The sequence below is a fragment of the Bombyx mori genome, chromosome 8 (genome assembly GCF_030269925.1).
Source record: "Bombyx mori chromosome 8, ASM3026992v2".
Lineage (NCBI taxonomy): Eukaryota > Metazoa > Arthropoda > Insecta > Lepidoptera > Bombycidae > Bombyx > Bombyx mori.
This window is the reverse complement of record NC_085114.1, coordinates 13,609,103-13,623,451: the sequence shown is the minus strand read 5'-3', so window position 1 is coordinate 13,623,451 and position 14,349 is coordinate 13,609,103. Positions and strand designations below refer to the sequence as shown.

At 44.2% G+C, this 14,349-nt stretch overlaps 1 protein-coding gene across 2 annotated transcripts in view; it reads right to left on the bottom strand.

Annotated features, from left to right (window-relative positions):
- Positions 1-399: 399 nt before the first annotated feature.
- Positions 400-14,349, bottom strand: part of LOC101747022 (membrane-bound alkaline phosphatase-like) — a 47,636-nt gene continuing 33,686 nt past the window's right edge. For both annotated transcript variants that reach the window (XM_021346269.3, XM_062669870.1), the window contains exons 3-8: positions 13,410-13,602; positions 11,286-11,455; positions 9,398-9,565; positions 7,828-7,993; positions 5,221-5,544; positions 400-840 (exon numbers count right to left, since the gene is read on the bottom strand). In XM_021346269.3, the coding sequence (XP_021201944.1) occupies positions 548-840; positions 5,221-5,544; positions 7,828-7,993; positions 9,398-9,565; positions 11,286-11,455; positions 13,410-13,602 (1,314 nt within the window). In that variant the 3' untranslated portion in view covers positions 400-547. The remainder of the gene's footprint in view (positions 841-5,220; positions 5,545-7,827; positions 7,994-9,397; positions 9,566-11,285; positions 11,456-13,409; positions 13,603-14,349) is intronic.

The window sequence follows — 14,349 nt, the reverse complement described above, 5'->3', positions numbered from 1 at the left end:
TGCGGACTCAAGATATGTACTGATTGAGTCAAGCTCCAGATCATCATGGAGATTCACGTTCCTCACCAACCACGGTCTTTCGACGGCTATCCTACGAGCGAACACTACACATGTATAGATCATGACCGGACGTATGCAAATTTTGTAGAGTGTCGTCACCTTATTACGAAGGGACAATTTACTTTCATCGCAAATCATCAGATAGAGGCGTTAAAATAACTCGCACTAAGCGTAAAGTTGAGTTCTTCGAGTGCTTTCTTCTGTCGATATACAATCATTAAAAAGCATATGTAATACACATAATATACAACATAAATAAAATACTATAAATGTAATGTGATCAAATTTTTTCAACTAGTAATTTGGGCGGTCGAGGACATCAAACACAAGGATAAAACATTTTAATCATTCCACTTTTTCATCTTTATTATTTATTGATAACGTCAAATAGAATACAGTGTTTCGAAACGCGATGCATCCTAAAAATAAAACCCTAATAAAATATTTACAAAATTCAATAATACTATTTACAAATAAAACTAGAATACTATAAGAGACAACTAATAATTGATATCACAGCTTGGGCTAATAATAGTTGGTATGGATAGACTGACACCGCGCTCGAGGCGGCTTCCGTGAGCCTCTCGGGCTGGTGGCAGTTCTGATGCTGGTCGTCCGTGAGGCACATCGCGTACGCCATTAAGTGAGGCACCACGGACTGATCGTAGCTGGCGGTGAACAGGTGCTGCCAGGGTCCCAGCGCGAACACCGCCACGTCCTCGCCGCCGTGGGTCTCCGAGTCCAGAGGCACGAGACTTGGGTACGCGTAATCCAAGCTACCTATCATATAAATTAATTTACTCATTAGATTGGTACTGTGATCGTGATGGGATCAATGAAACTGCCTGGAAGCGTGGTTAATTTGAGATAGCAGGTACACGAGACGTAGTTCTGTATGCTTAGTGCAAGTTTTTTTTAACGTTCTCGATAGCGTAAAAGTTAGCCCAATTTTGTATGCATTTGGAACAGCGCCCCTAGCGGCAAACGCAGGCAAATGATCCCATTCCATACAAAAATGAGCGAACTTTTACGCTGCCGAGGGCCAACTATATGGCCACTCGGCTCGGAATTGCCACGCGCGCCCCCGCTGCGTGAAGTGTCTCGGCGATCACGCCACGGTAGATTGCTCGCGAGTTAGGGAAACCGCGACCGAACCTCCAAGCTGTGTCCTATGCCTTAAGCAAGGGCACCCCGCGAATTACCGTGGATGTCCTAGGGCTCCGCGAAAACGTCCGACCCACCCAGCCCCCCGTACCGTCGGCCCAAAGACTTCGGTGCCTTCAGCACCGAAACCCGCCTTCGTACCGGCTGCGGTTCCCACCGTCTCGGCGTGGAATAAACCGCTGCCGTATACGAGGTCGGGAACACAAACCGCACCCCAGCCCCCGCTCGCGACACGTCCCGCGCCGCAGCCCCTGCTCGCACCTCCCCCCGCGCCCGCGTACCGTCCCCCGCAACCCTCAGCCGTCAACGACTTCACGCTCGTGCGCGACTTCGTCACGGCGGTCAACTTCGACCGTCTGCGATCGTTCGCAGACGCGTTGCGAAGGGCGGTAAACCCCGAACAACGGCTCGCGGCCGCGTTCGATTACATGGACGTTTACGAGTCCGTGGCCCGTACTTTCTAAAATCACCGGTAATCAATGGCGCAAAACGCTAGAGAGAAACCATATTCCCTTACGTTAGCATTCTACAATGCTAACGGACTCGCGCGACAACGCGATCAAATTTACGAATTCCTCCGCGACAATCTTGTAGATATTCTGCTAGTGCAGGAGACCTGCCTGAAGCCCTCGCGTCGTGACCTGAAAGTCGCGAATTACGTCATGGTTAGGAATGACAGACTCACCGCCTCCAAAGGCGGGACTGCCATTTACTATAGGCGGGCCCTGCACGTTGTCCCTCTCGATACCCCCTCGCTCTCACATATCGAGGCGTCAGTGTGCCGTATCTCGCTGACGGGACACCAGCCGATCGTCATCGCATCCGTCTATCTCCCCCCGGACAAGCCCCTTCTGAGCAGTGACATCGAGTCACTGTTCGGCATGGGAGACTCCGTCATCCTGGCAGGCGATTTAAATTGCCACCACACTAGGTGGAACTGCCACAGTTCAAACATAAATGGTAGGCGTCTCGACGCGTTTATAGACGACCTTACCTTTGAAGTAGTCGGTCCCCCAACTCCAACATGTTATCCGTATAACATCGCGCTCCGTCCGAGCACTATAGACCTGGCACTGCTGAGGAACGTAACTCTGCGCTTGCGTTCCATCGAAGCAATGTCAGAGCTCGACTCAGACCACCGACCTGTCGTTATGCAGCTCGGTCGCCCCCACAACCCAGTCACAGCTACGAGGACCATGGTGGACTGGAAGAAGCTGGGCAAATGCTTAGCCGATGCCGCTCCACCAATCCTCCCCTGCGGCCCGGATTCAACTCCCTCCCCCGAGGACACAGTCGAATCCATAAACATCATCACGGATCACATCTCTTCCGCGATCATAAGATCCTCAAAAGAAGTCGATGTGGAGGATAGCTTCCACCGCATCAGACTGTCCCCCGAACTTAGGAACCTCCTAAGAGTTAGAAACGCGGCAATCCGGGCCTACGATCAACTTCCCACGCACTCAAACCGGATTCGGATGCGTCGTCTACAGCGGGATGTAAAATCTCGCCTAAGCGACGCCCGAAATGAGAATTGGGATAGTTACTTAGAAGGACTCGCGCCCTCTCATCAAGCATACTGGCGACTAGCAAGGACTCTCAAGTCCGAAACTACCGCTACTATGCCTCCTCTCGTACGCCCTTCAGGCCAACCACAGGCTTTCGATGACGATGACAAGGCAGAGTTGCTGGCCGATGCACTGCAAGAGCAGTGCACCACCAGCACTCAATACGCGGACCCCGAACACACCGAGGCAGTCGACAGGGAGGTCGAGCGCAGAGCTTCCCTGCCACCCTCGGACGCGTTACCCCCCATTACCTCTGACGAAGTTAGAGAAGTAATAGACAACCTTCAACCTAAGAAGGCACCCGGCTCCGACGGCATCCGCAACCGCGCGTTAAAACTCTTACCAGTCCAACTGATAACAATGTTGGCTACCATCTTAAATGCTGCTATGACGCACTGCATCTTTCCGGCGGTATGGAAAGAAGCAGACGTTATCGGTATACACAAGCCGGGCAAACCGAATAATGAAACCGCTAGTTACCGACCGATTAGTCTCCTCCCAGCGATAGGCAAAATTTACGAACGGCTCCTTCGGAAACGCCTCTGGGACTTCGTTACCGCGAATAAAATTCTAATAGACGAGCAGTTTGGATTCCGCGCCAAACACTCGTGCGTACAACAAGTGCACCGCCTCACGGAGCACATCTTAATAGGGCTAAATAGGCGTAAACAAATCCCGACCGGCGCCCTCTTCTTCGATGTAGCGAAGGCGTTCGACAAAGTCTGGCACAACGGTTTGATCTACAAACTGTACAACATGGGAGTGCCAGACAGACTCGTGCTCATCATACGAGACTTCTTGTCGAACCGTTCGTTTCGATATCGAGTAGAGGGAACTCGTTCTCGTCCCCGTCATCTGACTGCCGGAGTCCCGCAAGGCTCCGCACTCTCCCCGTTACTATTTAGTTTGTATATCAACGATATACCCCGGTCTCCGGAGACCCATCTAGCGCTCTTCGCCGATGACACGGCTATCTACTACTCGTGTAGGAAGATGTCGTTGCTTCATCGGCGACTCCAGACCGCAGTAACCACCATGGGACAGTGGTTCCGGAAGTGGCGAATAGACATTAACCCCACGAAAAGCACAGCGGTGCTATTCAAAAGGGGTCGCCCTCCGAATACCACTTCGAGCACCCCACTCCCCAGTAGGCGCGTAAACACCTCCGCCGTTAGCCCCATCACTCTCTTTGACCAGCCCATACCGTGGGCCCCGAAGGTCAAATACCTAGGCGTCACCCTCGACAGAGGGATGACATTCCGTCCCCACGTAAAAACGGTACGCGATCGCGCCGCGTTTATACTAGGACGACTCTACCCAATGCTTTGTAGACGAAGCAAACTGTCCCTCCGTAACAAGGTAACCCTCTACAAAACTTGCATACGCCCCGTCATGACGTATGCAAGCGTAGTGTTCGCTCACGCGGCCCGCACCAACTTGAAACCCCTTCAGGTAATACAATCCCGATTCTGCAGGATAGCCGTCGGAGCACCATGGTTCCAGAGGAACGTGGACCTCCACGATGACCTGGAGCTCGACCCCGTCAGTAAGTATCTACAGTCGGCATCGCTGCGCCACTTTGAGAAGGCGGCACGACATGAGAACCCTCTTGTCGTGGCCGCCGGAAACTACATACCCGATCCTGTAGACCGTTTGGTAAACCGTCGACGTCGCCCAAAGCACGTCATCACGGATCCTCCTGATCCACTAACGGTGCTTTTAGGCAATACAAGCACCGGTCACCGTCCTCGCCGAACCCGTCGCTTGCGACGAAGGGCTCGACGAGCGAATTAACCCACAGACACAGCCCACTGAGTTTCTCGCCGGATCTTCTCAGTGGGTCGCGCTTCCGATCCGGTGGTAGATTCTGCGAAGCACTGCTCTTGCTAGGGCGGTGTTAGCAATTCTCCGGTTTGAGCCCCGCGAGCTCACCTACACAAGCTAGGGTACGCTGAAATAGCCTCTCAAGGCTATCAGCATAGGTAGGATAAAAAAAAAAAAAACGCTGCCGAGAAGGTAAAAAAAATCGCACTAAACACATAGGGCGTAACTAAGTGATTACTGGAGCCCATAGACATCAACAAAGTATATGCCGCCACACAGTTAGACATGAGTTCTAAGTTACAAATACGCAGTGCAACACCTACTCAACACCCTTCAAACGGAAACGCGTTATTACTTTGCGGCAGAAACAGGCAGGGTGGTGGTACATACCCGTGCGGGCTCACAAGATATCCTACAACTAGAATAACCATGATTTATTTATTATGTATGTCTAAAACAGTCAAAAATTCGCAGCGAATTCTTGGCTGCGTACCACTAAGAACTCGATCCAGATATTGTTTGAAGAAATACGGCATGGCTGTACAAGTGTTGCACTTAAGCTGGATTGAGCCCTCAAAACTGGAAGAGATTTTCTTTAACTCACGCTCCGTAAATCCTTTTTCCTTCGTAACGTCGACTCTGAGCCCGTCCGTGTCAATGGAAGCGGCTTTTCCATTTGCGTAGCTGATCGTAGTGTAAGGTCTTCCGTCGCCACCGTTCGTCGTGTCCACCACGCCCAGGATGTCGTTGCCTCTGGACGGGTAGCCGGCCACGGTCATGGTGTGGGCGTGGTCGGAGCTCACGACAATAAGGGTCTCAGATTCGTCGGTCAGCGATCTGGCTTTTCTTACGGCTTTAGCGTATTCGACGGTCTCGTCTAACGCCAAATACGCGAGGCTGTCGTGATGCGCGTGGTCTATTCTTCCACCTGGAAGAAAATTTTTAATAAGAATGTCTATTCTATTTATTCTATCAACACCCACTTCGGAGTCCGAAATTCGCATTTGGTAAACTTCTTTGCGTTACGGACATATAAAAATAATATGTCATATTATATGACATCATATTTTATACCATAGGGTTATAGGTAAGAATGGTCAGGCAATATAACGATTTGGCTAAATGTCACGGTGACCTTGATATCTTTGAACCTAGACTCAGGGGATTTGTCAGATGTGTGAAGGATATCCTATTTAACAATGGCTAGTTATCAATATAATGCTTGTGTTTGTATTGTTGTCTATTTATGTGGATAGCGTTATTTTTTTTTTGTAACTCGTAACTTTATTTTTATTTGTAATTTGTAATTTTGTTTTCTTTTTTTTTTCTGCCTAAGCTGATAGCCTTGAGAGGTTATTTCAGTGTAACCTTAAATAGTGGATGAGCTCGCGGGCTCAAACCGGAGTGATGCAAACACTGACCCTAGCAAGAGCAGTGCTTCGCAGAATCTACACCGGGATCGTAAACGCGACCCACTGGGAACATCTGGCGAGAAACGCAGTGGGCTGTGTATGTGGGTTAATTTACTCGCCGAACCCTTCATCGCCAGCGACGTGTTCAATGAGAATGATGACCGGTGCTTGGGGTACCTAAAAGCCGTGTAAAACACGTCGAAATGACGTGTAATTTGGGTAATATCAGGGGCGTTTTATTTATTTATTCTATCATGCCCATAATAAATAGATATTTATATTGTATACCCACACGGTGACAATTCGAATCTTGGTCACACAGATAGGTCGGAGGCATTAAGCATCCTGAGCGTCTATGAGTCATTGTTGAGTATTTTACTCATCGATGTACTTGAGAAACGAAGAATTGTAAATCGGTATTTAATCTTAAATGGTGTTGTTATCAGTGCATAGTTATCGTTGGGAAAAATATGTTTGAACGAGATTATAGCCCGTGTCACAAGTCGACAATATCAAAACTGCACAAATTGTTCTTTGAATTCATTCGCATTGATCCCGTGAATAATTATAATTCGTAATCGTAAAAAATTAAGATATTTGACTCCAATCAAGACGTAAAGATTACCAAAAACGCGACATGTTTATCGTCAAAAACAAACTGGTCATTCAATTAAGACTTTAAAATATCAGAGAATCTGGTATCGTCGTTGAAAGAAACCGGCTAATGAATAAGGTAAAGCTGGCCTACACATTTTAAACAGTTTCTCGACTGGTTTATCGACTATACCTCGCAAATTATAAACCTACGGAGATAAACAAACACAGAAGCTGGACGAGAGTTGAGGTCAGAGGATTATGATAATAGTCTTCCGGCTAATCATCACTTGATTCGGACACGCTGCTCCGGTCACCTTGGATTAAACACAATTTTTTTTTCTATTACTTAGATGGGTGGACGAGCTCACAGCCCACCTGGTGTTAAGTGTTTACTGGAGCCCATAGACATCTACAACGTAAATGCGCCACCCACCTTGAGATATAAGTTCTAAGGTCTCAGTCTAGTACTACGCATTACTGCTTCATGGCAGAAATAAGCAGAGTGGTGGTACCTACCCGTGCGGACTCACAAGAGGTCCTACCACCAGTGATTACGCAAATTATAATTTTGCGGGTTTGATTTTTATTACACGATTCTCTATCGTCCATCCGTAGCTTTAGTCACAGCTCTTATTCCATTAACTTAAGTACCGATAAAGCGAATCTGGACTTGTTTATTTCAGTCGCAAAAAAGAAAATTTTCGCTCACAAGTTAGACAGACAGCTTAGACTTCGAACGTAAGTCAAAGACGGGATTAATCATTAATGGTTGTGGTGGACATGTTGAGTTCCTCGATGGAGTAACAGCATCGAGTAATAATGAACCTTATCAATAAAGGGTAATGTTAATGATAGAGCAAATTATAAGGGCACAGACAAGCACCTACTGCCCGGGAAGCGTCATGGGTTCAGTTAAAAGGACATGTCATAGCGCTCGGGAACACCCTAGAGGGGAGCTCATTCCAAAGAAAATATTTCTGTAAGCGCACTGTGGATGAACGCAGTGGCTCCAGGTAGTAAGGATGAACTCTACTCCGGTGGCGGGTGGTGCGATGGTAAAAAGGAGATGATGGGATCATCTCAGACAATTCCTCAGAGCACTCCCCATGGAACATACGATACAAAATACAGAGAGAGCTGAAGTCCCTTCGCACACCAAGAGGTTCCAAACGATCCGTAAGTATGGGATTATCGACAATCACCTTCAACGAACAGGAAATATCCCTTCGGGTTCCTGCTGAGCATTTTGATGGCCACTTCCACCATCTCTTCCAAAGTCGGCTCGTCTTCTGCCTTCAAATGGTACGCCATGTGGTCAGTGTTGAACAATCCCAGGAGGTATTCGGGTAAATCATCAGAATTGTATACCTGAAATATTCAAGTTTCATTTAACATCGTTATTAACAGTGTCAGTATATATTATGTCAATAATCAATATAACATTGACGTTGTATTCAAAGTTTATTCATTTAGAACGAAACTCCTGGTAAACCTTTGTTAGACTACACTGAAATTTATTCTGCTTATGGTGAAATGATTTCTAATTATGGTAACTTCAGTACTGGCTTTCTTTCTCTGTAGGTATAGTTCTAAATAAATCTAACGAAATCGTATTAGTTGCTAGTTGCGCCATCTATTGACGAATATTTAAAGCACACCAATAATTTTATCTTTGCTAAAACTCAATCGTACTCGGGTGATTTTAACTTAGTTCTTACTACCACTACTAGATGTCTCTGTTATAAATAACTTAATTTTTTGATATAACTAAATTTCAGTATCAATCAAAGCTAACGGTCTTCGATTTTGGGAGCATTTCCAAGTACTACTACTCCAAGTCTGATATGAGGGTACATGACCACTGTCTGTCTAGCCCAAGTGCGACAGAAAACCAAATACATCATTATGTATCAACAAATAAATAATAAATACTTAGGAACATCAAAATGAAAAAGACGATCGATTTAATTAGCTAACGTAGTAGATAATAATATGTAGGTAACATAAGATTTTTTTTTAATTCCATAAGCCTGTGTGCTAGGTCACGGCTCACCAGGCATTAAATGGTTGACGATGTCCAAAGACTCTCTTCGATACTGATCCGTGAATGCCGACACTCACCTTGAGACATGAGGCCTCAGACTGAAATACAACTGTTCCCCCACCTTCCAAGCTTAAACGCGTCATTGCTCCGCGGCTGGAAGGCGGGATGAAGTTCCTTCCCGTGTGCGTTAACATAGATGCCCTCCCAATCAAATTTAGCCCACTCAGTTTACGTCATATCTTCTCAGTGGGTTGCGATTTCTATTCGGTGGTAGATTCTACGAAGCACTGCTCTTGCTAGGGCTAGTGTTAGCGAATTCTCTCAGGTTGAGCCCGTGAGCTTACTTACCAGTCCGGGCGTAGCTGAAATAGCCTCTTAGACTACCAGCGAATAGATAGATAAAAAAAAATCGGTTGTCTGTAAAGTCGGTTTACTGACGATAGTTGAACGTGACAACGTCATAAGAAAGTACTGATGGAATGGTTTCATTTTTCAATTAACGCAATTATCATTGCTATAAACAATTGACACCACATTCACTTTTCACCGAACTTCATACTTGACGAAAACATGTAAATGTATTATTGTATAGCAGCTGTCCACGCGGATGCATCGCTCACTCAAGTCGCCTCAGAGCGAGGTAACGCCGCATGAGTCATGTTTTTTCGTGCGTGCAGCCGGCTCCATCGAATTATAAGACGTTGTCACGTCAAAAAATATCTACAGACCTTCAAGAGCTCCAGTCTGTCTGTCACGTACTGATGGCTCACATTCTTCTGGAGCTTATCCACGTGCCACAGCTCGGTTAGATCCACTCCATCAACCCGTTTCCCGGTGTTGTTACCAAAGCCAGTGACGTTCGGGAGGAATTCTCGTCTGCCGCCGCCCAAGATGACCTGGAAACAAATGTACAGGCTATTCACTATGGCTATGCGTTTCGGCTTGAAGGGTGCGGCAGCCGTTGTAACTATACTGAGACCTTAGAACTTTTAACTCAAAGTGGGTGGCGCATTTACGTTGTAGATGTCTTTGGGCTCCAGGAACCACTTAACACCAGTTGGGCTGTGAGCTCGTCCACATCTAAGCAATAAAAGTTTTAAAAAAGAAAACAATTATTAAACGCATAAGCTTATTGATTTTAAAGATTTTTTTAGCAGGTATTAAGTAAGTATTTGTTATATAGTTATTGATGTCTGACGATTTTTTTTAATGTTTTTTGCCCTTGTACGCGTACGAGCACACGGTCCACCTGATGGTGAGTGGTTACCGTTCCATGGACGTAAGCAATGCCAGGGACAGAGCGAAGCCACTGCCTGTGCAGCCGAGCCGCTGCCTGCCTTGCATTTTGTAAATAATGAAACTGAGTTTTATTTTATTTTATTTATTAACAACATCTTCACAAAGCAGAAGATAAGCTACGGAATTCTTTTGTCACTTTAAAACAAATTAATTACTGCAGCACGACTTATTTTCACGACTACATTTGATAAGGCCATCACGACATCACTAATAAAATACATTGTGGTTTTTTTTTATTCTGAGATACGATTTAAAAATAAATAGTCGTCCTGGCCTAAAGACGTCCGGTACATTTGTATCTAACGATACAACAGTGTTCGAATCCCGCAGGCGGGTACCGATTTTTCTAATGAAATACGTACTAATAAATGTTCACGATTGACTTCCACGGTGAAGGAATAACATCGTGTAATAAAAATCAAACCCGCAAAATTATAATTTGCGTCATTACTAGTGGTAGGACGTCTTATGAGTCCGCACGGGTAGGTACCACCACCCTGCCTATTTTTGGGGTGAAGCAGTAATGCGTTTCGGTTTGAACGGCGGGGCAGCCGTTGAACTGTTTATTTATTTAAAATCTTATTAACTACACAATTTAAAAAAAAAAGGATATTAAAAATACATTTTTTTAAAAACACTATATAAAAATAGACTGCCGCTGATGGCGGTGTCTACGACACAAGCCACCAGTGGTTAGGACTCCAGAGAGAGAAACCTCACAATATCGAGGATAACTACCTTCTGTATCAGGCCCCTAACCCAGCTGGATAACGAAAGTTTCTTAAGATGTTGATCGAAACTTTTCGCTATCAAACCGTGTACCGACACAACTATTGGAGAAATGATGATTGAATCAACATGCCACATGGCGGTAGTCTCGTGGGACAGGTCTAAATAAATTATAAATTGTCCTTTTCTGCCTTCGCGAGGTTCTCGTCACGATGAATGGTGACATCAACCAACACTGCTCGATGCGCAGACCGATCTATTATCACGATATCAGGCTTATTGCCAACAATATACCTATCCGTGATAATAGATCGGTCCCAGTAGAGTGTAACATGACCATTATCAAGAACCGGTTGAGGTTGGTATTGGTAATAAGGTACACTAGAATCAAGAAAACCCTATTTCAGGGCAGTTTGTTGATGGATAATCCTAGCCATTTCGTTAGGTCTATGCAAGTAACCGCCATTAGCAAATCGAGAACAGCCAGAAACAATATGTCTAATAGTCTCCTAGACGGTAGCATGGCCGACAAATGTTGACCGTCGCATCCTTTATATTTATTATCATTATTATTATTATGATCGTTACCTTGAACTGTCTCCCTGGGTTGTCCATGACGAGCTGGTACGCGATATCCCGGCAGCCAAGGGTCAGGCACTCCGCTGGTACATCAACGTCCGACTCCCAATTTCTCTCGGAAACGTGAGCATACATGCCGGCGGGTGAGGCGTGCGTCACTCTAGTTGTTGTAACCAAACCTGAAAACGAATGAAAATGTAAAGAAAAACTATCAGTATCATCGTAAAGGAATGTATTTCTTAGGCAGCGGCTTGGCTCTGCCCCTGGCATTGCTGAAGTCCATGGGCGACGGTAGCCACTGACCATCAGGTGGGCCGTATGCTTGTCTGTCTACAGTGGCAATAAATAAAAAGTTAATTGCGCTTTGACGTCGATAGGTAGGTACTTAAAAACTATAGTCGAGATATAGATCAAGAGATTAGTGGTAATAACGTTGTGATATCCATGGGTTACAGTAACCATTTAACATCAAGCGGACCGTGACCTCGTCCACTCATTTAAACAGTAACAAAACAACATGGCTTCCATAATTCCAAATCGAGCAAGTCAAATTCGGTTTTAAGCAGAGACATAAAACTTTATATGTGATTATATAATTCGGTTTTCATGCATACAGTCTAAAATTACAACTTCATTAAATAAGGTTTAAATGTAGAAAAATATATCTATACATATAAAAAAAAATATTGGAGTGTCTGTTTGTAATATTGAAATAACACTTTTTACGACATACATAAGAATATATATACGGTACATACACCAAAATAATTTTTTTTACAATTTTTGTCTGTCTGTTTGTTCCGGCTAATCTCTGGAACGGCTGGACCGATCATGACGAGACTTTCACTGATATGTAGTTGATAATATAAAGAGTAACTTAAACTACTTTTCTTAGACTAGCTTCGCCCCGCGGCGTCACCCGCGGTACGACAATAACCGCGGGAAACATCGCGGGACTCAGCTATCAGCAATAATAAAAATTAATGTTTCCGAAGCGAAGCGAGGGCGGGTCGCTAGTATTTAATAAAAAAAACATTCTGCTCTTGTACTCCGTCATAGAACTTAAGGTTCGGAACAAAACGATCGACTAATAACAATCATTGACTGTGGTAAGAGAATATAAATGTTAAAATTAATAACTGCTTAATGTCTGTGTGACTATATAAGTAGTAAATTGTTCTATTGTTCGCCAGTTAGAAGTGAATGTTGTTCTATTAGATTAACTTATGCTTTGTGTCTTCCGATTAAAAAAATATATAAAATATCAAAATATGGCAATCTTTTTTATTTGGTTACATGTTACTTTGTATGCATTATTTTTTTTCTGCTGTATATTTTTAATTGAATTAAGTTTAGTTAAATTGCTAATAGGTCATGCTCTCCCTAATACACTAGTGGGAATGCTCTACTCTTCTATACAATCTATATATTAATACGTGAAGCAAAAAATTTGTACCCTTTTTACGAAAATTGCGCGGACGGAGGAGTATGAAATTTCCCACACTTATAGAGAATAAAGAGAAGGCGTGCAGAGTGTTAATTTTTTTAAATTATCTATAACCATGTATTTGTACTACCATGTATTTGACACACACACGCAGCATACTATTTGTATATTGTCTAACTTTTCTTAATGCTTATAGTCTGTTGAGAATACATTAAAATTAAATATTTTTTATCTTTACTAATATATGTCTAAAGTGTAGTCTTGGCGAAATCTGTGATTATAGAAGTATAATAAAGTTCTTTGACAATAGAATCACAACAGTGTACAAGCTTATAATTTCAATTAATTAAAGTCGAATCTCGACTACCGGGGGACCACTAATTACATTAATTTTATGTTCAATATCCAAAAAATGGGTGGGATATAGATGGCTGGACGAGTTCACAGCCCACCTGGTATTAAGTGGTTACTAAAGCCCATAGACATTTACAACGTAAATGTGCCACCCACCTTGAGATATAAGTTCTAAGGTCTCAGTATAGTTACAACGGCTGCCTTGGCCTAAAAAACCGAAACGCATTACTGCTTCACGGCTGAAACAGACAGGGTGGTAGTACCGACCCGTGCGGACTCACAAGAGGTCCTACCACCGGTAAAGCTATAAATAAATATAAATAGCTACAAACCAACGTCTAATCCGTTTTCAATGGCCCATTGTCCAATAGACGGCGCCCAGTTTCCTTTGTGGAGTTGGGAGTGACATGATCCTCGGGTCACGTTCCCATCTAAGCCTATTACTCCGTATTTAGTCTTCACTCCGGTCAGGTATGAGGTGGCGGTGCACGCTGAATCCGGCACTTGGGCGTCTAAGCAGTATGTCTGGAAAAACAAAGATGGCACTAAAATCGAGAGCAAAACGTTAATATGTCGTGAGTATAGGTTGCATCCAAAATATTCATATTCAATAGCCCTAAATCCTAAGATCCAGGTGAATCGCATTATAACCGAAGCCTCAAATTCATAAGCGAAGTCACTGGACTATAACTAGCATTGGAATCTTGAAACGGGTAAACATTAAAGACAAGTATGGATAGTCCAGGTTATAATGATATTACACTAGCGTGGATAACCCGAGTGTAGTTGTTTGAACTGACTTTGTCAAATTTTATTTTCAACTAAACTTCAAAGTTCGAGCTCTTGCTTGGCTCAAAAGATAAGAAGTTGGGTGTACTCCTGTGTAACGATACAACAATACCGATGTTCAAATCCTAATGGCTACGTTCCGTATTCAAAGTTAGGATAGCTGTTAGTTTAATGAATCGTGACTAACACATCTTGAAGAATATGACCAGGGCCGCATTTATCTTAAGTGCAGTCATGAGAGCCACTATATAAATGTATGCAAATAAAAAAATAAAAAATAAAATGTCCAAATTCATCACGTTAGTTGTGTTGTTCATTTTGGCGCCCTAGAAAATTTTCGCGCTTTTTTCCCCCTACCTATTCGCCGGTAGCTTAAGAGGCTATTCCAGCTAAGCCCGGACGGGTAGGTGAGCTCACGGGCTCAACCTGAGAGAATTTGCTGACACTAGTCCTAGCAAGAGTAGGGCTTTGCAGAATCTACCA